We start from the raw sequence: 22,445 nt of genomic DNA, 5'->3' as shown, positions 1-22,445 counted from the left end.
CTCCGCTCCCCAGACTTCTTCTTTTCCTTCATCACTCTTCAGGACACTCGCTTTTTACATCGTATTTGTTCGATTCGATTCTGACTCTCGCTAAAGTCTAACTTCACTACCCATTGCTCCATAATACAGAATTCACGTCCCGCCCCGTCTATATTGTCCTCTGAGTACCACAGATTTCCAATCACACGATCGAAATATTCAAAATGAAGTACTCCGCCATCATCGTCGCCCTCGCCGCCGGCGCTTTCGCCATTCCCCAGGCTTCCACAATTACCAGCGCTCCCCCCACTGCCGCTAGCGCTGCTCTCACCCCTCAGGTTAGCTGCGCGCTCGCCTGCCCGGCCAGTGACGTTACCTGGTGAGGCATCTTAATCCCTCTCCACCTACCCTTTCTAACACCCACTAGCCAAGCTGCATGCTTGGGCAATGCACGTCCCAACGAATCCCAGGTTATTGAGACCAACAATTGCGCTGCCAAGTGTGACCAGGGCGATGGAACTCCAGCTGCTACTGAGAAGTACAGCCAGTGCGTCCAGGCCTGCATTGCTAGCTACTTCCCCAGCAGCCAGACTCTTGCTGCACCAGCTGCTGGTTCCAACGCTCCCTCGGCGGCCAGCAACGCGGCGAGCGCTACTGGCGCTGCTGCGTCTGGTTCTGCTGGTACGTTAACAGATTAATTGATTGTGCTGCGCTTAATTGATCGTCGAATTTGAACTGACATTATAAACAGGTGCTTCTAACGTTGCCTCAGGCACTGGCGCTAAACCCACTGGTTCTAGCACTGCATCCGGAGCGGCTGCCTCTTCTAGCTCTACTGGTGCGGCCAGTTCCAACAACGTCCAGCTCGCGGGTGCCGGCCTTGCTGGTCTCTTCATGGCTGTCTTCGCTTTGTAAATACTCGTTCTATCAAATTAATGTAGTGCGATAATTGGGCAAAGATTGCAAGATGGCGGGAATACGGCCTCGTTTGGTTAATGATAATTTGGATTACCCGGGTCTGGGGTTGTTATGGGGTACAGGAAATGCTGGTGGGTTCGTTCGCCTTCAGATTTTGTTCATGTTCTGTTGTGGTATCATATTGGAGAAAGCTGGTGTGCGTAGTTGTAGCTGCTAGTTCGCTAGTGTATTTGCGAATCTTTCAGTGCCACATGGGTCTCATCTGAAAATTTTCCATGTGGCCGTGAATATTCAATAAGTCCCTAGAGATCGCCGTCAACGTTGACCTCACGAACCATGGTTCATACAGCAACCACAGTAAACCCTCTTTACGAGCATGGACATGGCTTGCTTCTTCCCTTTAAAGCTCGGGCTTGACGCCTGGATTTTCACTAGAGAATATTCCAATGACGTGTTCCATGGCTTCTGTCCCAACGGCCGGGAGTCCTTGCAGTGGAACCGGCGAGTGCAAGCTCATCAGCATCATGAGGATATCAGAAAGACACAAGAGTGCTAGAAAACCCCTGGAAAGATTTTCTTGAATTTACCTAATCTAGTCGCGACTTTCTTGTTCGGATGTATTATAGTCAGCCCTTCAAGTCCAGTTGGAAAGAGAAATGATTACTTGTGAGGTATTTTTCACAGTATGACAACTCTGTCCGACCCTAGCCTTGAAATATGCTGTTCTGATGGCTGTAACTGTTCACTCACCGACAAACAATTTTACGCAATAAATGTCGCATCCATGAGGGAGTGGTGTGTTCGGAGATGAGTGGAAGAGGGGAAATGCATTGCAGAATCAGCTGCCAATTCGTTCGCCTTTGAGCATGCTATTGACTCACCTCGGTGGTCATTTTAGAAGATGCCAATGCCTTGAAATAGAGAATCGGCATAGCTAGCGAGGAAAGATGAGATGGAAAGGGTCTTTGATAGGAAGGAAAGTGTCTTCCTTGTATTTTCCGGCTCAGTCCTGCGACCGGACCCTCCGTAATACCTTCAACATTTTCGGGCCGGAAAGGCAACCACCAGATTGAGATGACGTTTATCGCATCAGCTTATTGGAAGTCTGTGGCTTGTTACTGCCCAGCCACAGTTTCTGACATACCTGCAGACTGAACACTCCGACTTCGAATTTATATAATGATGCCACTTTCCAGTAGCAGTGAAATACGTGCTCAGCGATGTGCCTTTTAATTTGAGTTGCAGGATGAGGAGCACGGTTGATGGAGATCCCAGAGTTGGGTGCTGGACAGAAATAAGGATTGAACAAGGAAGAATGCATTGAATCCCTCAGACGAATTGAAGTGCTGTCATCGAATTGCGCCTCTAATAGTAGTATGGAGAGCATTCGGTGTTTTACAGATTTACTGTATACGTAGTGGATTACAATGCTGGACTTGTGGCGTTAAAGGAGACATTTACCCCAACAACTTCTTTCTGAGATTGTTGGGCGAGAGCCGAGTGGTTGGTCTTGGCAGCCAGCTATTTGCTTTGCGTGAGGCCTCACGTTACCGACATTACCGGCTGCTTGCTTCAACCGCTCAGCTGGGGTGTTGGTGGATAGTAGAATGCAACCGAAGGGCGAGGGCGAAAATCGCGCCCGCGGAATTGGCTCGGCATGGGAAATCCCATCCAGGCTAAGTCCAACATAGCGGCAGGCACAGCAGACAAAGAATATTCCGCCATATGAGCGTGGAATGAAACACGGATGAAAACTGCAAAGGATGACGGGCAGTCGAGACAGTCGAGGCGCGAGGCCAAAGAAGGCTTAGTTATAGAGCCAGGGTACGAAACACATAGCCAATAAGACAAGGCTCAGATCAGGCCAGTCAACCGCAGCGAATGAAGAAGACAGGCCGAACGACTTCTCACCTCTTTCTGCGGGGGTAAAGGACTGCCCGCGACAAGGCGAATCGCTTTCCTAGCGCTTTTGCGGACTGCTGTGCCGACATAGCACTCATCTCGACTGTCTGGTCTGCGCCACCACGCACGAAGGGGGTGGGATTGCTCAGCATCCGCAGAAGGAACAAGAAGAGATCGCTGCTAGATATCGAAACTTTCAAGGGAGAGCCCCGGGAACGGGCCGTTTGAGACTCTGATGCGACCGCTCCCGAGAGGCCAGGTAGTTGTAGATGCGAATGCAACAAGAGTGAGCAGCGGGGCCCAACGCCAGACATGTAGTGATTTGTGCTAGCTCAAGCCATGTACTGTGTAGCACCTAGAAACGGAGCACCACACCGTTTTGTCAGGCAGGTGTAACGTGAGGCTTGAATATGCAGATGATGTGCATCTTTGTCTGGAGTTGAACTGTGTGGTCGACCCTGGCTGCGCTAAATTGAGCCTAACTCCAATCAGGATGAACAACACCGAAGTCCAAGGGTTGAGTTCACTTCGCTGCGTCGCGGGCCAGCCCAACTCCCGAGAAACAATGCCAGGCCACGAGCCGGACAACTGCGGGAGGTCCATTTGATGATGCCTAATGAAATTGGGATCAAAGACCACATGCGGGAACCGGCCTGCCTTCCATGCTTCCTTCCATCCCACCTCCAACTGCACACCTCACGTGCAAATACAGCATATTCATACCCAGTGCGGATTACTAGCAGGGGGATTTGATCAGTTGAGCCTCTTGCTAGAGTTAGTGAGAGTGTTCACAGGATGTAAATTTCTGTCTTGCATCACTCTAATCGTGTTCCACGTTGGGTGATAAGATGTAGTATGGCAGCAGGGAATGGTGGAGCTGGAGACATCCACACAAATATATCGCAGGTAGCAGGACTTGCTGTCGTGTCTCTCGGCCGGGGGTTGCTCGAGGCTTTTTCTTGACACGAGGTACGCGATGCGGCAACATCAGAATGCTCGACCTCAATTCAACATCAAGATCAGGGAGAAAGTCAAACATGGAAAACGTCCCCCTTCGCCTTCCCGGAACATTTCATCTCAGGTGGGCATGATGATGCAGTGCAGCCCAGCTCGAGGCCAGCGCCAGGCGGATGGAGGTGAGCGTCGATATGGATTATTTGATTGACCCTTGCACCACTAGTCATCAGCAGCCGGCTCCCTCCTCCCACGCATTCGGCGTTGGTCTTGGCGGTGCCTCTGCTCGTCAAGCCCCAGCAGGAGATCTTGTGGTATCCCGCCAACCCTTCTCTCATCTGTCCACTTACACTCTCCTTCAATCCCCACGCGCCCTGCGCTTCTCACCGTCTTCCACAGTTTATCTTGGTAACCCAACATCACCTGCATCAAATCCACCGCTCAGAAAATCATTTGCTGCGGTTTTCGAGTTCCCACCCTTCCCATTTCGCGTGTATGCGCCGTCTGGGCCTCCCATGCTGCCTTGATATTCGTTTTGGACGGGCCCTTCCTCACAACCTGCCTTGACGACGGCCCGCGTCTGCCCTCTGAGGGTTTCCCGCCGTCTCTTCGAATCGTCTACCGTGGTGAAACTTCCCTCTCCGGGGATTCATCACCATGGTTGACATGCGGAATGGCGGAGGCGAGGCCTCGTCCTTCAACGCCGTGAATCACTCCAATCAAGAGCCCACGCGCGGCGAAGAGCATGCGCACAGCGGTGCGTCGAAGCCCTCAACCGCTCCAGAGGATATGCAGCCCTCCAAAGCTTCCAGCAAGACACCCTCGACTCGAACCTCGACTCCCGCAGCTGGGGCCTCGGACCTCCGTCAACCCGCGCAGACGGCCACCAACACCCCGTCTGCGGCAGAGCAACCGCTGCAGTCGCAGCCCATGACGGCTACGACGTCCAATTCTTCGCACGCCTCGGCGAAGGAGCCCAAGGAGACGGCCGCCGCGCCGTACGGGACGCGATCGCGAAATCGCCCAGGCACGTCGCGGCCGAATTACGCCGAAGATGTCGACATGGACTTTGAGATGGCGCAGGCACCCTCAAATGGAAATATCTCTGAAGCACCGTCGCGTGGTTTTGTGGCTGCTGAGGGCAGACAGTCACCCGGCGTGGGAGGAAAGAAAGGCTCCGGAGCTGGACAAGGCAATGCGTCGTGGGGCAACATCGGCCCCAACCCAAAAGACAACGCAGCAAACTTGAATATTCCCGGCACCTCATCTTTCTCCGCGAACCCCAGCGGGAATTCTGGGCAGCAGCCAAAGCGACGAAAAAATGCGGCCAGTAATGCTACCAATGGAAATCATGCGAATGCAACGGCGCCAAGCCAGGCGTCCACCCGGCGGGCGAACAGTGCCATGATAGCCGCCAACAGCACCCGCGAGTCAAACATGATGACTTTCTTGAAATCAGGTTCTTTTCTCAAAGATGAACGGCTGGTGGCCGACGATGGCCAGGCAATATCAGTCAATGGTATGTGTTCACACTTTAATTTCCTCACAGTTTAATGTCGCTTCGCGTCGCCAGTCACGGCTCACGATTTCATGGGTGCCTATCTGTGGCTGACTGTGCGTCTAGACCAAGTCTATCTGGTATGCGAACCACCTGGAGAGCCGTACTACCTGTGCAGAATCATGGAATTCATTCATGTCAACGGTGATCCAAAAGCCCGAGTGGACTCTATGAGGGTGAACTGGTACTACCGCCCTCGAGATGTGCAGCGGTACAACAACGATACACGTCTTGTATACGCAACCATGCATTCAGATATTTGCCCACTCACATCCTTGCGAGGACGCTGTACCATTCAGCACCGGAGCGAGATTGATGATCTTGATGAGTACCGCAAGACGAAAGACAGTTTCTGGTTCAACCAAGTTTTCGATCGATTCATTCACCGTTGGTACGACGTTATTCCCACGTCGCAGGTCATCAACGTGCCTGAGAAGGTAAAGAAGGCTCTTGATGAACGATGGAAATATATCTGTCTAGAAACAAGCCGTGTTAAGGAATTGACCAGCGCAGTAAAGTCCTGTAAACGCTGCGTGGGCTATTGCGCAACGTAAGTGCAACGGCAATGCAAGCCCGAGAGACTGGTACTAATTTTCTCTCACAGAAACGACTCGGTTGAGTGCGCTGTGTGCCACAACACGTATCATATGAACTGCGTTCGCCCGCCTCTACTGAAGAAACCTTCACGTGGGTTTGCTTGGGCATGCGGTCCGTGTAGTAGGGCCCAAGAGAAGAAGCTCGAAGCTCGCCGAACCCCGCTGGTAGGAGCCGGCAACGATGACGCCGACGAAGAAGAATTACTTGACGAGGAGGAGGACGAAGCTGGTGGCGCCACTACCGCACCCAGCCCCAACAACTCCGAGACCCAAGTGGACCTTCATCCGGGTACCCAGGCCGAAATAGCACTTGCAAAAATGTGGCCAATGCGATATCTAGGCATTCATTGCAGGGTAGAGGACGCCCTGCAGTACGATGATCGAGCTATCTATCCCCGCGCCAGTTCCCGACTAGGTCCGCGACATCAAGCGAACGTGAATGTCTGGCATGGGCGGCCCGTTGAATTAGTGAAGCCCGCGGAAATCAAGAGACGATACGTCAAATCTGCAAGCCACAAGAAGGATGCAAAGCTCTCCAAAGAAACGGTCGCCGCATTGGAAGCTGACAAAGCGGAGAGGGCAAAACGTCCAAAATGGGTCATGGACGAGCCACCTGGATACGTTCGACGAGGCGACGACTATGCGAATAAAGACTCGAAATGTACGGCGGAGCTTATATTTAAGATGCCTCCACTTGGTGTACACTCGACACGAGGCGAAGATGATGCTCCCACTGTCACCGAAGGGCAAGTGGAGGCTTATATGAAACGTGCGAAGATGTTGGCACGTGACGTCGGAGTGGAGCCCTGGTCGACCAATTTTCTAGACAAATGTTTAGCACTCTTTACAAAGCACAACTACGATCCAGAGGCAGCGTTGAAACAAGTCAAGAAGCTCGACAGACGCAAGGACCTCAAGGAGCCTGAGCTGACTAAAGAAGAAGAGAAGAAGTGGAACGAGGGCGTTGCCAAGTACGGCTCAGAGATCCGAAGCGTTCGTCTACATGTCAAAACCATAACGCACTCCGACGCCGTTCGCTACTATTACATGTGGAAGAAAACGTCGAAAGGAAAAGAGATATGGGGCTCATACAGCAACCGAAAGGGCCGGAATAAAAAAGCCGCCGAGGCCGACGCTCAAACTCAAACGCGACTTGTTGACGATGTTGCTGACGATCACGATGATTCTGCGTTCGACAATGACAAGGCGATCCAACGCAAGCGTAGCTTTCAATGCAAGTTTTGCTCCACCCGGGCCTCGCGACAATGGCGCCGTGCGCCTGGTGTTGTCCCTGGACAAACAATACCCCCCGATGGGAGGTCTAAAGACAAAACGGGATTCATGGTCGCGCTCTGCCAACGTTGCGCAAACCTCTGGCGCAAATATGCTGTTAAATGGGAAAACACTGATGAAATAGCTAAAAAGGTGGCACAAGGTGGAGGGAAAGCATGGAAGCGGAGAATCGACGAAGAACTCCTGAGGGAAGTCTATGCTGCCACCGCCGAAGTTGGCTCGATGAATGGTACCCCGGAATACGTAGAGACGCCGCCAGCTATCGCGCAACAAGTTCTTGAGCCGCCAAAGAAAAAACAGAAAACTGCCGCAGCGACCGCATCCGCGCCTGGAGCAGATAGCGGAACGTCGACGCCTGTCGCAGAGCCTGTATCGAAAAAGAAGGAGAAGGAGAAAGTCGCGCCACCACCGAAAGCGCCCACACCTCCGCCGATCCCAGCTCAACCTAGGCTTAGGACTCTCGCCTGTACGGTTTGTCATTCAGCAGAAGGCACACGCTTGGAATGCGCTGCCTGCCGAATGACAGTACACAAAGCATGCTACGGTATTGATGAGGTTCGGCACCAAAAATGGTTCTGTGACACCTGCAAAAACGATAAGAAAGAGAGCGTGTCATATGTGAGTGATGACCTTTCTCCAGCGTTGATTGTAATACTAACTATTTCAGACGTACGAATGCGTACTCTGTCCGCACAAAGTCACAGAACAGGACCTCTATGAACCACCGAAGGTCTCACACAAGAAAAAGACTGATCGAGAGAGGGAGAAGGAGAGGCTGGAGAAGGAGCTTGTGGATAAAGCAAGAGAAGAGTATCGGCATAGGCAACAAGAGAAGGGCCGGCCGGTATTACCACGTGAACCTCTCAAAAGGACAGCTGACAATAACTGGGTTCATGTATATTGCGCGGTTTGGATTCCAGAAACGAAGTTCAGCAGTGCTAGTAGGCTTGACATGGTAGAAGGCATCGGGGCACCCACTCTTCGATACGATCCCGTGTGCAAGATTTGCAAGACCAACAAGGGTGCTTGTGTCTCATGCCACCAATGCCACGCTAATTTCCATGTTGGCTGTGCGCATAGTGCTGGCTACACCTTCGGATTCGATATTACCCCAGTAAAAGCCACAAGGCGAGATGCGGTACCTACTGTCACCATCAACGGAGAGACTGGGACAATGACGGCTGCGATCTGGTGTAAAGAGCATTCCACAAAGACAATTATTCATCCGATGAACGAGGAGGTAGAAGGGACGGAAATGATTGCCTTGCAGTTGTTCGCAAGGGAGTTTAAGCAAGCCGACCTTACACTTACTGGCACCGCTCGCAAGGCCAATCTTGTTGACCAGTCAACCCGGACTGTTCCGCAACCAGTGACATCGCAAAACAGCCGCCGAACGTCAACTGTTGTAAATCAAACTCCAACATCAGCCCGAGGGCGACATTCAAACGCAGGACTCGTTATCAAAGAAGAGGAATCAGCCGAATCAGCTGCTGCTAAGCCTGAGCGACAATGCGCCCGATGTAAGATTGATGCCAGTCCGCGATGGTGGAAGGTCGACGACTCTACAACCAGCTCGCAAGGTATCTCTCGGTGCGTAGACGGCCTTGCCACCACAAATGGTGTCGACAAGGGAGGTGTCTCCTCGGCAGAACAAACGCCACATCCTGAAGGCTCACAACCTCTTAACGGGACCATAGATCATAAGATGACTGATGCTCCGTCCATGGGCTCTCCAGAGCCGCCTCCAGGGTTACATGTGGATACGGATGTTTCAGTGGTTCGCTCGACATCATACCTATGCCAAAAATGTCACTGGAAGAAACTCAACGCACCGGAAGAGCCTCCAGAGCGTGAGAAGTCGCCATCAGTACACCCAGAACCACAACAGCTCCCGCTTCGATCACCTCCTGTCCAGGCCTATGTCCCACCGTCTTTGGGAGGCCCCTGGATGCCTGCACCTGGTCCTGGTCCAAATATACCGCCGCTGCAACACCAGCCAACCCCATTATCCACGTGGCATAGTGCCGGGCCTCCACCCCCTGGACCACCTCTGCACAACGGCATCAGTCACCCACCTCCAGGCCCTCCTATCGGACACCCTCCGCCGTTTCACTCATCGTACAATCCTGTGCATCAACCAAACGGTTATCCTCCGTATTCGGCACCCCAGGTCCATCCACAGATGCCGCCAGCTCCCCTTCGTGGTCCATTTCCACCGCCTACTAGTGGTCCACCTCCACCCCTACATCTTAACAACTCTGCCATGATTGTCAACGGCATGCACTCACCACGCATGCCTTACTCCCCGACACATCCGCACGGACCTTCTTCCTCCCGGTCAACAGAGAGTCCATTCACCGGACCACCGCAGATGGCGTACCCTCTACAACACGGTAGTCCAGCCCCTGGTCCTCCCTATAATAGGCCGTCCACGCCAAGAGATACGATGATGAGGGATGTTGCTGGTCCACTGCCTCCAGACACACGGGTTAGCACAGGAGCCAGTGCCAGCCCGTCGCTCCGGAATCTGTTACATTAGACTTTTCCTTTCTTGTTCCTGTCTATTCCATGTACTTTTTTTTTAAAGTCTTACCGCCTTGCATATAGGCAGGCACAGCACGTATATGAGTCTGCTTTTATCGTGATACTTGGGCTGATGAACAGGCCGGCAATTTTATACCACCGAGCATGACGAGCAAACCAGTGGTCGGAGATCGGTCAGTTGCACATGAGGTACGGAACCGGCGGTTAACCGTGGTCTGTTTCTGGATGGGACGGCACGCTGGGTCATTGGGCTGGATATGTCGGAGTTTTCATGGACACGATACCACAAACACTACACTTGTTTTCATAGCCATTTCATCTTACTCTGCTTTCTTTCGTGCATTGAGCCAAGGCAGAGGGGTATCCCTCCAAGTCGGGCCTGGCCAACTTGTATGTTTAGAACGATGGTGAGGGGAGTTGGTTGCTGAGGTGTTTTATGGGCAAAACGTCGACGCGCGTTTCGTTGGTGTTGTTCTGCCATAGCGGTGAACAAGTTGAGGAATCAGATAGGAGAATGATGGATGTCAAGTTGAGATCTTCGGGCGATTTAAGTGCCGTGAAACAGGAACAGTGAAGGAATCGTCGACGTATTGTGGGCCGCTTCTTTTGTTAGACCACAGCACAAGCAAAATTCTAGCATTCCTAGCTGTGCCATTAGGCGATAGGGCTTGCATTTGTTGTGTGATGGAATACATTTGGAGTGAATTGCTGTTGCTGCCGCGTCACTCGATGTACCTTCCCGCCGGTCTGGAACTGGGCCAGTGGGTAGTGGGCTAAGCTTTCCTACCCCTGCTTGCAGCCTTATGCAAGGGCACAACAACCGCACACCCTCGCCTCGCCTCGCCAAACTGTCCGAAAAAGCACCAACCTCATGAGCCGTGACCTGCCATTGCGCTCCAGCCACTTCATCTCTCCCCAATTGCTTCTTCCGCCTCGCCTGTCATCATCTTTTAAAACGCAGTCGTTATCGCGCTTGTCCAATCCTTTCGCATATCTTTTGATAATTGTTAATACCGCACGATAGTCCAGCCAATCCCCGTCCTCGAACATTATCTTGAAACTGCGTCTTCGACACTTGCGAAACGAGGACTGCACCATCCCGCGACAGAAGCGATCTCGGGATCTTGGGCATCCTTCTTCTTCGCTGCTCAGCCTCGGATCGGACTTGTCATGCTTTGACCGTCATTGACCGCCCCCCTTGGATTTACATAGTCTGTAACCCCCCGCTGCTGTGACTCGAGATTTCTTGGCTCGTTCAATATCCGCGCTCTGTGATCGCTACGCCAGACTGTTTACAGGTTCTGGTCTGACGTTTCCTATCGTTCATTTTTGTTGTTGAGTTTGTTGTAAAGAGTATTGCATTGTAATTATGGGCTTGGAGAAGAGATACTGTGTAGGATACGTGGATGGGACGGTAGAGTGCTTTCGGGATGGGTTTTGGTATTCCGAGGTATGTGATGAAGTTGGTGCTGTTTGATGATTGAGCGTGATTGCTGATGTGTGTTTGTAGAAAGGGGTAATAATCAAATGGTCGATACTGGCAGGTATCTTCTTCTTCTTCATGGCGTGGTTTGTTGGCGGATACATTCACGCAAAGCGTCGGATGCGAAAGGGGAAGCCGCTGATGGGATACCACCGCGTACGCGCCCTTCCCCTCCCCTAGGCCACTCTGAGCTGGGTCTGATGAAGGTGTGTCTTGCTAACAAGACAGCAGTGGCTTGTCCCTTACAGCGAGCGAAAGCGATTCGGCCAGACGCCGCAGAACCACTTCACATTCTACGCACCGCAGCAACCGTACGGACAACGACCGGATGGAACATACCCCGAGCCGCCACCCATGTATAATAATAACGACGCTCCACCAGGCTATATGCCTCCACCCGGCGCGACGAAGACGCATCCGGCCCAAAACTACGAGATGATGCCCGAATACGCCCCGCAACAGTATGGCAGCACAGGAGCATATCCAATGGGAGGACAGCAGAATGGTGTCGTGAGACCGCATGGAGACGTCGAGCAGCAGCATCAGAGTCCAGAGCTACCGCCCAGACCGCAGCAGGCGAAGCTCGCCGTTACAAACTTCATATCGAGATTCCGACGATAGGGTATCAAGGGTGGGTCGAGGGTTAGATCCGGCATCGCGTTGCGTTGTTTACAGGCAGTTGGGCGTGCAGGTTTTGGATTCAAAATGGGATTTCCGTGACTGGATCACGCATCACGAGGTAGTGTACTTGTATTATATATGCAATACCCAAGAATGGTTTCAATGCAACGTGGGATGCTATATTCTATTATGCAGGTATCCAAGGCTCGGAAGTCAATAATCATCGATGTCCATAGCATCAGGATCTTCAGCCTCCACGAACATGTCCTCCTGCACAGGCTTCTCATTTCCTACATTCCCTACAGTTACGCTGTTGGCATTGTTTACACGATCAGGCTCCTCAACGGTATTCACCTGCTTCTCCCTCACCCTTGCCCTCGCCTCGACGATAGCCTTCCGCACATTATCCTGCTTCTCCGGCACCGTCAGCGAGGACGGGACGCTGTACAGCACCAATTGATTATCCCTAGTTGGCCTTGGTTCTGGCCCGGTCAAAACATGCTTCGGGATCTTGGCGAGGTGTTTCTCGATATCGGACAAGAAGATGGGGTTCTCCTCATCCGACTCGATGTCGGAAAGCTCAGCGGCGAGATCATGGATGTAGACTCGGTGCGGGGTGTCCTCGACTTGCATGCAGTCGTCTGGAGGGGACGGGCGTGGTTTCCGGTGGTGTTTCTTTTGCGTCACGGGTGCCACGGGTTTCGGGGATGGTTTCGAAGACGGGGATGGGGTGTGCAGAGAGGCGGCAGAGGACGACCCGGGGACGGGGATGTACAGACGTGTGCCATTGCTGTCGACTGCGATGCTGTGAGCGGATGGTGTCTGCAGAGGGATGTCTGCGCACCGTGGAGTGTGCGTACCTAAGTTCAGAAGATCGAATCGCTTGCTCAGCCGCTGCTCATTTTCCAGCCCGTTCTCGGCTGCGCGTTTCTTGCCATGAGGGAGCGAAGGTGTATCGAGCTGGTGCTGATGGTGCTGGTGGTGTTGTTGCTCCTGTTGCTGCTGTTGTTGCTCCTGTTGCTGCTGTTGTTGTTGCTGCTGTTGGTGCTGCGGTTGTCGCGGTGAATGCTGATGCTGGGCTTGGCCTGTGGGAGCTACAACCTCCGCCATCCCCCATCCCACCGGAGCGCCGACGATCAATCAGTAGCAAAATTATCCAACCTTCAACCTAGCCCAGCGTCGTCCGACGATAAGCGCTTGTTTCCCTCTGCGACGGGAGTTGCTGTGCTTTGGGTGCGAGACGAGAGGTCTGAGTGCTTGATTACTTGATACCAGTGGGAGCCAATCGACGAAGGTTCGAGAAGAAGGAGGGGCACCCCCGATCGAGTTTCGTGAATGCAGCTCCTCCGCACCGCGACAACCCCTCTGAGTCACGGTCACGGCTACTGGCCAGCGACCCTGACAGTCAGACCCGCGACTGCTGCCACTACTGCCACTACTGCAACTATTCCTACTCCTACTACTACTCCTACTACTTCTTTTTCTCTAAACAGATATCGATACAGAGACCATCGTCGCCTTTTTCCCCGCTTCCCTACCAACACACGCCTCCTTGCCTTTTCGAGGATTCTTTCAACTCACCATTGGACTCCCCGAAGTGCGAGAGGCCTGCGCACAATGGCTTCGTCGTCGCTCATAGACGAGAAGCACGAGTGGAGTGCGCTCCGTGTGCGGAATACCTTCTTGGACTACTTCAAGGAGAGGGGCCATACTTTTGGTGTGTATCCTCAATTTCTCTCTCAACCCTCTTCTCGTCAATCCTCTCCCCGCCTTACCCATCATGACCCCCCTCCCCCAAATTGCAAGAGAACTGCAATTGGTACTGACTTGCGCAAGTCCCCTCCTCCTCTGTGGTCCCCCTCTCCGACCCCACCCTCCTGTTCACTAACGCCGGCATGAACCAATACAAGTCCATCTTCCTCGGCACCGTCGACCCCGCCTCCGACTTCGCCTCCCTCAAACGCGCCGTCAACTCTCAGAAGTGTATTCGCGCCGGCGGAAAACACAATGACCTCGATGATGTGGGCAAGGACAGCTACCACCACACCTTCTTCGAGATGCTGGGTAATTGGAGCTTCGGCGACTACTTCAAGCAAGAGGCCATTGGGTATAGTTGGGAGCTTCTGACCAAGGTTTTTGGCATCGACGAGAAGCGGCTGTATGTCACCTACTTTGAGGGTGCCGATGGCCTGGAGCCGGATTTGGAGGCGAAGGAATTGTGGACAAAGGCTGGTGTCCCTGAGGACCATATTCTGCCCGGGAACATGAAGGATAATTTCTGGGAGATGGGCGATCAGGGCCCCTGTGGTCCTTGCTCGGAAATCCACTACGATCTGCGAGATCCAGAGGGTGGGCAGTATAGGAATGCGGCGGGCCTGGTTAACATGGACGACCCAGAGGTCATTGAGATCTGGAATAATGTCTTCATTCAATATAATCGTGAACCGGATCGGTCGCTGCAACCGCTGCCGAATAAGCACGTGGATACGGGAATGGGCTTCGAGCGGTTGGTTTGCGCCCTGCAGAAGAAGAAGTCGAATTACGATACTGATGTTTTTACCCCGCTGTTCAAGAGGATACAAGAGATCACGGGAGCTAGAGATTACCGGGGCAAGTTTGGAAAGGACGATCCGGACGGCATTGATACCGCTTACCGAGTCGTTGCTGATCACGTTCGAACCCTTACTTTTGCTATTGCCGACGGTGGTGTCCCAAACAACGTCGGTCGAGGCTATGTTGTCCGTCGCGTGCTACGGCGAGGAGCCCGCTATGCGCGAAAGTACTTTGAGACAGATATCGGCGACTTCTTTTCCAAAATCGTCCCGAGTCTCGTCGAACAGATGGGTGCCATGTTCCCAGAGATTGCCAAGAAAGAAGGCGATATCAAGGAGATCCTTGACGAGGAGGAGAAGAGCTTTGCAAAGTCTCTAGATCGAGGGGAACAGATGTTCGAGAAATATGCCCAGAAGGCGAAGGTCAGGGGCTCGAATGATCTTCCTGGCGACGATGTCTGGCGGTTATACGATACCTACGGTTTCCCGGTTGATCTCACGAAGCTCATGGCAGAGGAGCGTGGTCTCAACATCAACGACAATGAAGTTGAAGAAGCGCAAGAGCGCGCTCGGGAGGCTAGTAAAGGCGATAAGAAAGCCACCGCTGCGCTCGTTAAACTCGATGTCCATGATCTCGGTGCGCTAGAAAACATGCCCGAAGTCCCGAAAACGGACGACTTGGCCAAGTATGGCCGGGAGAACATCACGTCTGTCATCAAAGCTATCTATCACGGCAAGAAGTTCCTCAAGAGCACGAAGGAAGTGCCCGAGGGCGAGCAATTTGGTGTTTTGCTTGATAGGACGAATTTCTATGCTGAGCAAGGTGGTCAGGAATTTGATACGGGACGCTTACTAGTGGATGATGTCGCAGAGATACGAGTGGAGAATGTGCAGGTTTACGCTGGGTATGTACTACATACGGGGTATATGAAGTATGGCGAACTCGATGTAGGGCATGAGGTTATCTGCGAGTATGATGAGGTTTGTATCCCCTCTCGACTCTCCTTCTCCCACCCCTATATATTCAACAATAAAAGTAACGAATTTACAGCTTCGTCGCCACCCAATCCGCAGCAACCACACCGGAACCCACATCCTCAACTACGCCCTCCGCGAAGTTCTCGGCAATGACGTTGACCAGAAAGGCTCTCTAGTCGCGCCCGAAAAACTCCGCTTCGACTTCAGCCACAAGTCCGCCGTCTCCGATGCCCAGCTCGACAAGATCGAGAAAATCTCCACCGACTATATCCGTCAGAACTCGGAGGTGTTTGCAAAAGACGTCCCGCTTGCAACCGCAAAAAATATCAAGGGTGTGCGCGCCGTCTTTGGCGAAACGTATCCGGATCCAGTCAGGGTCGTCAGTGTCGGCGTGTCGGTGGATGATCTCCTAGCCGACGTAATGAACGAAGGTTGGGAGAAAGTCTCCATCGAGTTCTGCGGTGGAACGCACGTCAAACAAACAGGCGAGATCAAAGAACTCGTCATCCTCGAAGAATCCGGCATCGCCAAAGGCATACGGCGAATCGTGGCCGTGACAGGGCAAGAAGCATACGATGTCCAACGCGAAGCCAATGATTTCTCAGAACTCCTCGAAAAGCTGGAAAAAATGCCATTCAGCCCCGCAAAAGAAGCCGAGGCAAAAAAGATGCAAATCCAGCTCAACCAGCTCACGATATCTGCGCTCACAAAATCCCGGTTTCGCGAAGTTTTTGCGAAGATCCAGAAGGGGATTTTGGATGAACAAAAGGCGGCCGCGAAGGCGGAGAATAAGAAGGTTATGGATGGAGTGAGCGAGTATTTTATGAGTAATAAGGAGGCGAGGGTGTTGGTGCAGAAGTTAGAGTGGAGTGGGAATGTGAATAAGGCGATTTCGGAGGTGATTAAGACGGTTAGTGGGGGGAAGGGGCAGTGGAAGGATAAGAGTGTTTATTTGGTCGCGGCGAGCGAGGGAGAGGGGAAGGTGGTGCACGGGTGTTATGTTGCTGAGGTATGTTTGCGCTTTCGTCCTCTGTCCCCATCCCTATCCGCTTGGCCGCGTTTTCCTGCTTTCCACCCTACCACGCTGTTAAATTAGAGGCTGACACCACCTGTGCAGCATTTCTCATCCCAAGGCGCATCGGGCCCCGAATGGGCCGGCCACGTTGCTAAAATCGTTGGGGGCAAAGCCGGTGGCAAACCAGGTGCTCCCACTGCGATTGGACAGGGTACGAATGCGACGAAGGTGGATGAGGGAGTTGAGGAGGCTAGGCGGTGGATTGAGAAGTTTAAGATGTAGGACTTCACTTCCTGCTTCTAATGTGAACCCTGTGGGTTGGAGTTAGGGATGGGTATGGGATGGATAAGTGAGCATGTGTGCGGATGGGCATTAGAGCTAGATGGGTGGACATCTTTTGGTGTTTCTCATGTCATCTTATGTTAGCAACTCAGCTCTTGGGAAGATCTTTGACGATGAGCTGAAGTAGTGTAGAACCTGTCTAAATAGACTTTATTGCTTTATCTACAATTCACACTCCCCCAATCCACATTTTAGTCCACCACACACGGGATGCAAGCAAAAGCCACAAGCAACGCCCACATATGCTTATAAGGCAAGGGTCCTTTGGCCTCTACACAGCTAACAACATCCAAAAGACTAGGTTAGTCATTTATCCTGTCGCGGGCGGACTGCTAGGGCAAAACAAAAGGGTATATGTGCGTCGCCTCGAATATTTAAAAGCCAGGCCAGCAACGACATTGAGTATTCAAGAGTCAGTTTATAGTATCCAGGCCGTGAGTGCGGGTTCCATTGTGGAAGATAGGGAAATCTACTTCCATTTTAATCTTAATTCATAAAGTGGAATTCAGAAAATATGTCCTAGGGAAGCCGCGGCGAGAGGCATACCCACTAAGGCTAGGGTTTTTGGAGGAAGATCTAGTGCTCCATCAACTGCCTTGTTAAGAGATTTTGTTTAACCCCTTAGTTGTTTTAGGGGAAGGTTTGGAATTCCATGATATCCCAGACTTTATTTTTGATCCTCTCTGCTGAGTCGGATGTATTCAGAGTAAGGTATCCTTGTCGCCGTGTCTCGCCAAGGGCTCTCGAATGGAACATTTGTATTGCCTTGAATTGTTTCAGTGTCTGGCAGTATCGATGGAGATCAGTGCCATACATGTCTCCTCTGGCAGGCTTTTGTCAGGATATGAAGATGTTCAAGGCAGTTTTTAAACTCACGGTTTGTTGGGATGTAAGAGAAGCCGTGGCTTTTTGCTCCCTCATGAAGTGTTTAGCCATCAACCGTTTGCAGGAGATTGCTCTATACAATCGGCCTTCAACCTAGGCCATGGAGTCAAAACTAGAAGAGCTTTTCGCCCGTATAACCGCCCATGCATGTCTCGGGAAATATCCTAGGTATGTTTCCTCCAAACTCAGATTGTTGAATACCTCCTAGCGTCTGGGTCTGCTGGTCAGGATGCTTTCGCCCAATCCTACCCTTATACGCATGCAGAGATTAAGTGCCTTTTTTGCCTTTGAATTTAAAATGCAATTAAGAACGTTTCTTTAGAGTTGGGCTTGCAGAACATTGGCCCTGTGTCTGACCCGGCGGAAGTGTATGTTTAGTCTTCTCCCACCGGACTTGAGGCCCATTTTCTTCAGCCCATGCAGTGGGTAAGTCAAGCTTGCTAAACTTCGCAATCCGATCCTCTGCCCCACCGAGATGAAGCAGCTCGATGGCCTCCGGGTTCAGGATTGAGGACATATCCAAGGATGCTGAAGGAAAGTCAGGACATATGCCGTAATTAGGAGACGATTCCTAGAAAATAGTACATACCTTGACTATGATGTCCAGGGTCGAAGTCAAGGGCGAAGAAGAAAGCATCCTCATCCTCGCCCTCATCATCTGCCAAGTAGCGATTGTAGTTCGAGTACGCGCCAGTGCCGAAGAGAAAGGTGCCATTGAGGATGATATTTGCTAGCGTGTTCTTGAGGATGTGCAAGTCCAGCTGGTAGCGCTGACCACCAGTTCCTCCTCGCCCGAATTCCCATTCCACATCATATGCTATCCCAGATGTCCACGCACTTGACATGTCAGCGAACCTAAGTTTCATACAACACTTGCTGCCAGTACGGATAGGTAGACTAATACTCTGAGCGTAGTCTTCATCACTAGTGTATTCTCTCCGGAATCTGTTAGTGCATCCTGTCCAATCCCGTTGATGCGGCCTTCAAACCTAGGCGCGGAATCCCCCAAGTACAAAAGGTTATGTTGCAGAATTCCATCCATGAAGCGCTCCTTGACTTAGCGGGCTTTGTTGACAACATTTGTAAAAGAGCTTGTAGTTTTAAGGAATGCTTTACCTAAGATTACATTATGGATGCAGCCTGAGAGAAGGTGAAAGACAAGAGGGTGGGTCTCGTTCTCATCCCTGAACCCGAAGTATACTTCGGCAGTTCCTACAGTCTCAATCCTTTTTCTGCTTCCGATCCGAGCTTTGAGTATCTTTTAGCGACAGACCTTTAGACCTAGCCGTGCTGCGTACTCTTCTTTCATAAAGTTGTGTTTTCACAGTAGTCTCCAAGAGCATTGGTCAACTGACCGCGTGCCAGATATCCTGGAATCTTAAAAGTCCGCGAACCTTTAACTTCAGAGTTATGAATTGGGTGGTTAGCGGGTACCGGTTCCCAGTAGAGCAAGTTAACAGCCCTAAAAAGGGACAGGTTTGTGGTGGTGGTGGTGGGGACAGGATTGAAGGTGAAGCCTCATGCGTATTGTGAGGTTTTCGTCAGATTTTGGATCTTGGAGGGTTGTTGTGCCGTGTTAGTTATAGAGAGGCTGGCGAACCTTGGAAGGCAGAGGCTCAAGATTCTACTGGTGAGCTTCAGGGATACAAGTCCCCCGTACAAGTCGGCGGACCATGTGGGTGCCCTTTATCGTGTAAAACTCATGGTGCACATTTCGTGCCAGCCACAAGGCTGATTTAACTTCCTTTTCCTCTTCACTACCTGGGGGCCTCAGCTTTTCTGTCGATTGCATTCAATGCGCACGGCTAAAGAAAATGTGACCCGTAGCCCTTAGCCAACAACCCAAGCCTTCACCTCTTACTCTATCGCCTTTTCGACAAAGACATGTCATCATTTTCAAAATTGGACTTGGACGACTTTGCGACGGATACCCTGCTCTTTCCGCTCGGGCAGCTCGAGATCCAGATAATGAGGCTTTCATCTTTCGCTAGTTCGACCGGCTAGGAACCCGCAACACCCTACACCTCCAAAGCCGACTCATCGCGCTCGAAAATGAAATAGATCAGCTAGGTGAAGATGCCAGGAGAAGCAAGGACTCTGAACCCTTACAATGGTCGCGATGATCAGAGACGCCCATGAAGCATGCGGATGATCCAACCGGCATGAGACAATGCGAGGAGAGAATCCAGATGAACTTCGCCGGTTGCTAAAAGAGTATTGTACGACTAGTCGTTAAAAGTTACGTAAACGAGTTTCCAATTAGCCAACGTGGATAAAACTCTCCTCCTGCAAGCCCAGACTGCAGATTTTAAAGTGCTTAATCAAATTCCCGCATAATCTCAGCTTTTTCCCGACTATCTTGAAGGCCATTCTTTCAAGGGCGACGGGATGGATTCGATGCCAATCACCAGGGGCCGTGCCAAAGATTTCCTAGCCGAGGAATCCGACCTCGTTGCTTTATGCCAACTAGCTGAAGAGGACTACTTCTCTAAATGCTAGCAAAATCACTGGGGGCTTCAAAAACGCAAGACGAGCGACCGTTAGACCGTATCACAATCTACAAGAACATCACGTTGTGAGAACGGTAGTAGTGGGACTCTAGCTGCTATCCTCCTTATAAGCGCTATTATTAGCCTTTATGTTGTTAACAGCCCCTAGGCTAAGCTATGATTAATAGCTATGTATACTCTGCTTTTCGCCTTTAGTATTGCGCTATTAGCAGATACGCGGAGAGGAGAAGTTTTTACCGCAACCGCAGCATGTGGTAGTCTTAGTAGTATTCATCTCGGGGTGATTTGGGTGGATCTGGAAAGGGTGATTATTTGATCTAGTTGGATAATGAGTATTCTAAGACTGTTAGATGCCCGAGGTGAAGGGGCCATAGAGTCACGGAACCGAGATCAAATGATGAAAAGAGGGAACTCAGGGTTATAGAAGAAGGTCATTCATTCCACTCCGCCGTCGTACTCGTTCATGCCACTAAACGAGAACACGGAAAGAGTTAAACGAGTAGACCAAGAGCAGGTTACGAACTATGGTTCGTTTTCTCCGAGAAATAGAGATTGAAAAGATAGGAGATCACGCTACTCTTAGAAGAGGGACAAGATTGAATGGTTCTGCTCCATCAGGCATTCGAGCGCATTTTCGAGAAACGGAGAACTAGGTGTGATAGACTGAGGAATTTGTGCGAGACTTACGAGACCAAGGTCCACAAATTTTCAAGGTCGGACACCCTTCTTTTCAGTCCGGTTGAAACTCCCAAGTACTCTAAGCTCTCAGCATAAGGACCAATGGAAGAACTTGTCGGCGATACACTGCAATTCTCTTCCTAAAGGGGACTAAGCGCATTTTCATTACTAGAAATTCCGTTCCACTAGCGCCTAGTGACTATTCATCGGGTTGGACTTAGAAGACTCGCGAATAGAGCGTAGTGGGGCTTGAGCTAGCTATAGAGAGATTGGACTACGTATTTTGTTACCACAAGCCTCAAAAAACTGGTTACAAACCCAAAGCATGTAGATTGGTTGTGGTACGCTTCAAGATGGCGACTTAAGGTTGCAAAAAATATGGATTAGAGGTGAGTGATTTGAATCCTGTGACGAGGGACGAAGTTGACAGTGGAGGAAAGTAAAACATGTTAGGAGTGGGTTTTATATCCCCAGTGGTACGGAGGCAGTGAGTTGAGCTCACGAGACTGCGAAGCATGCACTAACAGGATGGGGTCAGCATCCGAGCTACATTTGCCGTCGTACCTTACATCTCAGGTCATTTGAACATTCGCATTGAATGTGATAACAGCCTTAGTATTTCATAGCTTTAGTCCATTTACCCTCCACACTTCTAAGCCATTTCATTTTTAAAACGCCCTTCAGTCTCCCTTCCCAAGTCACACAATATTCTTCTCCAACCATTCCTCCCACTGCTCCTTCGTCCAACCCGAACTGATATCCCCAGCAACAACCCCATCAAACACCACAGTCGGCGTCACATGGACCCCTACAAGTCTATTCATCTTCACCATAACCTTGACGTCATTCGTAACTCCATTCCCGGTATTCATAGCCCCATCCTCCCCAGGCTTATCACTAATCTCCAGCAACTCGTAAAGCCCCTTCTCATCCACGCCCACACTTCCCGCAATCTTCGCTAAACGCTTGTACGTGTTATTCCTCGTCTCATTCACAACATTAACATCAAAGAAGTCTTTTTGCTGCTCGAACAGCTTCGTTGAGAAATCTAGGAATTTGTTAGGGGCAAGTTTGAGCACCGCGACCCCTGCTTCGTGGGTTAGAGTAGAGGACGGATGCCAGGGTTGGATTTGTTGCCGGAATATTGTGACAACTTGAGAGCCATATTTTTGTGTGAGGGTGTCGCGGAGGGGGCTCGTATACACGGTTTTAAACATTTTGGCGCTGAAGGGGCAGACATAGTCGAGGTCTGGATTCTGGCATTAGTGTTGATAGTAGGAGCAACGGGGAAGGAGAGGTACAAAGCTCGAGGGTGTGTACGGCGGCGGGTTGGATGGCACTCGATGCCAGTTTTTGGCCTGCGAATTTCGGCGGAAGAGCCATCTTGGTGTTGTTAGGGAAAGGGTCTGAAGCTTAAGGAAGCTCAGGAAAGCTCGAATGTGTGGTCTTTAATGTTGAAAATTGCTCCAAGTGTAGGTCGAAGAAGGGAGTACCACTACAAGCTATATATATAGCTCCAGAAATGGTTGATAGAAGGTAAATATTCAGGCCCTGAAGTTGAGTTGAGCCGGGATTGGATGACGACAGCGGGGTTGATGCACCCCTCCACACATTGATTCCTCAACATCACACATGCA

At 51.2% G+C, this 22,445-nt stretch overlaps 8 protein-coding genes across 8 annotated transcripts; 5 read left to right on the top strand and 3 right to left on the bottom strand.

Moving 5' to 3' along the window:
• Positions 1-10: 10 nt before the first annotated feature.
• Positions 11-1,186, top strand: BDR25DRAFT_344539 (uncharacterized protein). Its single transcript, XM_033693949.1, has 3 exons — positions 11-358; positions 407-660; positions 731-1,186. The coding sequence occupies exons 1-3, from the start codon at positions 204-206 to the stop codon at positions 892-894; spliced, it is 573 nt and encodes a 190-aa protein (XP_033545108.1). The 5' UTR covers positions 11-203; the 3' UTR covers positions 895-1,186.
• A 3,110-nt stretch (positions 1,187-4,296) lies between these two features.
• On the top strand, positions 4,297-9,940 carry BDR25DRAFT_59125 (uncharacterized protein). The gene is made up of 4 exons (XM_033698789.1): positions 4,297-5,272; positions 5,378-5,861; positions 5,916-7,818; positions 7,868-9,940. Exons 1-4 carry the CDS (start codon positions 4,411-4,413, stop codon positions 9,737-9,739), a joined length of 5,121 nt encoding a protein of 1,706 aa, XP_033545107.1. The 5' UTR covers positions 4,297-4,410; the 3' UTR covers positions 9,740-9,940.
• Positions 9,941-11,174: 1,234 nt separating this feature from the next.
• On the top strand, positions 11,175-11,848 carry BDR25DRAFT_327017 (uncharacterized protein; the record flags this gene model as incomplete). Its single annotated transcript, XM_033692311.1, has 3 exons — positions 11,175-11,210; positions 11,255-11,383; positions 11,459-11,848. 3 exons carry the CDS (start codon positions 11,175-11,177, stop codon positions 11,846-11,848), a joined length of 555 nt encoding a protein of 184 aa, XP_033545106.1.
• Positions 11,849-12,014: 166 nt separating this feature from the next.
• Positions 12,015-13,127, bottom strand: BDR25DRAFT_291041 (uncharacterized protein). Its single transcript, XM_033688565.1, has 2 exons — positions 12,709-13,127; positions 12,015-12,645 (listed from the first exon to the last, which is right to left on the bottom strand). The coding sequence occupies exons 1-2, from the start codon at positions 12,956-12,958 to the stop codon at positions 12,062-12,064; spliced, it is 834 nt and encodes a 277-aa protein (XP_033545105.1). The 5' UTR covers positions 12,959-13,127; the 3' UTR covers positions 12,015-12,061.
• Positions 13,128-13,465: 338 nt separating this feature from the next.
• BDR25DRAFT_232762 (alanyl-tRNA synthetase-like protein) lies at positions 13,466-16,675 on the top strand (the record flags this gene model as incomplete). The annotated part of the gene is made up of 4 exons (XM_033685420.1): positions 13,466-13,565; positions 13,685-15,381; positions 15,452-16,387; positions 16,496-16,675. The coding sequence occupies 4 exons, from the start codon at positions 13,466-13,468 to the stop codon at positions 16,673-16,675; spliced, it is 2,913 nt and encodes a 970-aa protein (XP_033545104.1).
• Positions 16,676-17,938: 1,263 nt separating this feature from the next.
• Positions 17,939-18,963, bottom strand: BDR25DRAFT_357989 (uncharacterized protein; the record flags this gene model as incomplete). Its single annotated transcript, XM_033695874.1, has 6 exons — positions 17,939-17,966; positions 18,010-18,148; positions 18,210-18,437; positions 18,494-18,676; positions 18,737-18,855; positions 18,890-18,963. 6 exons carry the CDS (start codon positions 18,961-18,963, stop codon positions 17,939-17,941), a joined length of 771 nt encoding a protein of 256 aa, XP_033545103.1.
• Positions 18,964-19,030: 67 nt separating this feature from the next.
• Positions 19,031-20,199, top strand: BDR25DRAFT_357988 (uncharacterized protein; the record flags this gene model as incomplete). The annotated part of the gene is made up of 10 exons (XM_033695873.1): positions 19,031-19,056; positions 19,123-19,149; positions 19,201-19,299; positions 19,344-19,436; positions 19,503-19,610; positions 19,653-19,690; positions 19,748-19,822; positions 19,884-19,933; positions 19,964-20,071; positions 20,155-20,199. The coding sequence occupies 10 exons, from the start codon at positions 19,031-19,033 to the stop codon at positions 20,197-20,199; spliced, it is 669 nt and encodes a 222-aa protein (XP_033545102.1).
• A 1,230-nt stretch (positions 20,200-21,429) lies between these two features.
• On the bottom strand, positions 21,430-22,328 carry BDR25DRAFT_291035 (uncharacterized protein). Its single transcript, XM_033688564.1, has 2 exons — positions 22,110-22,328; positions 21,430-22,057 (listed from the first exon to the last, which is right to left on the bottom strand). The coding sequence occupies exons 1-2, from the start codon at positions 22,189-22,191 to the stop codon at positions 21,507-21,509; spliced, it is 633 nt and encodes a 210-aa protein (XP_033545101.1). The 5' UTR covers positions 22,192-22,328; the 3' UTR covers positions 21,430-21,506.
• Positions 22,329-22,445: the final 117 nt, after the last annotated feature.

Source organism: Lindgomyces ingoldianus (assembly GCF_010093535.1).
Source record: "Lindgomyces ingoldianus strain ATCC 200398 unplaced genomic scaffold BDR25scaffold_26, whole genome shotgun sequence".
Classification (NCBI taxonomy): Eukaryota; Fungi; Ascomycota; class Dothideomycetes; order Pleosporales; family Lindgomycetaceae; genus Lindgomyces; species Lindgomyces ingoldianus.
This window is presented reverse-complemented; position numbering and strand designations above follow the sequence as displayed.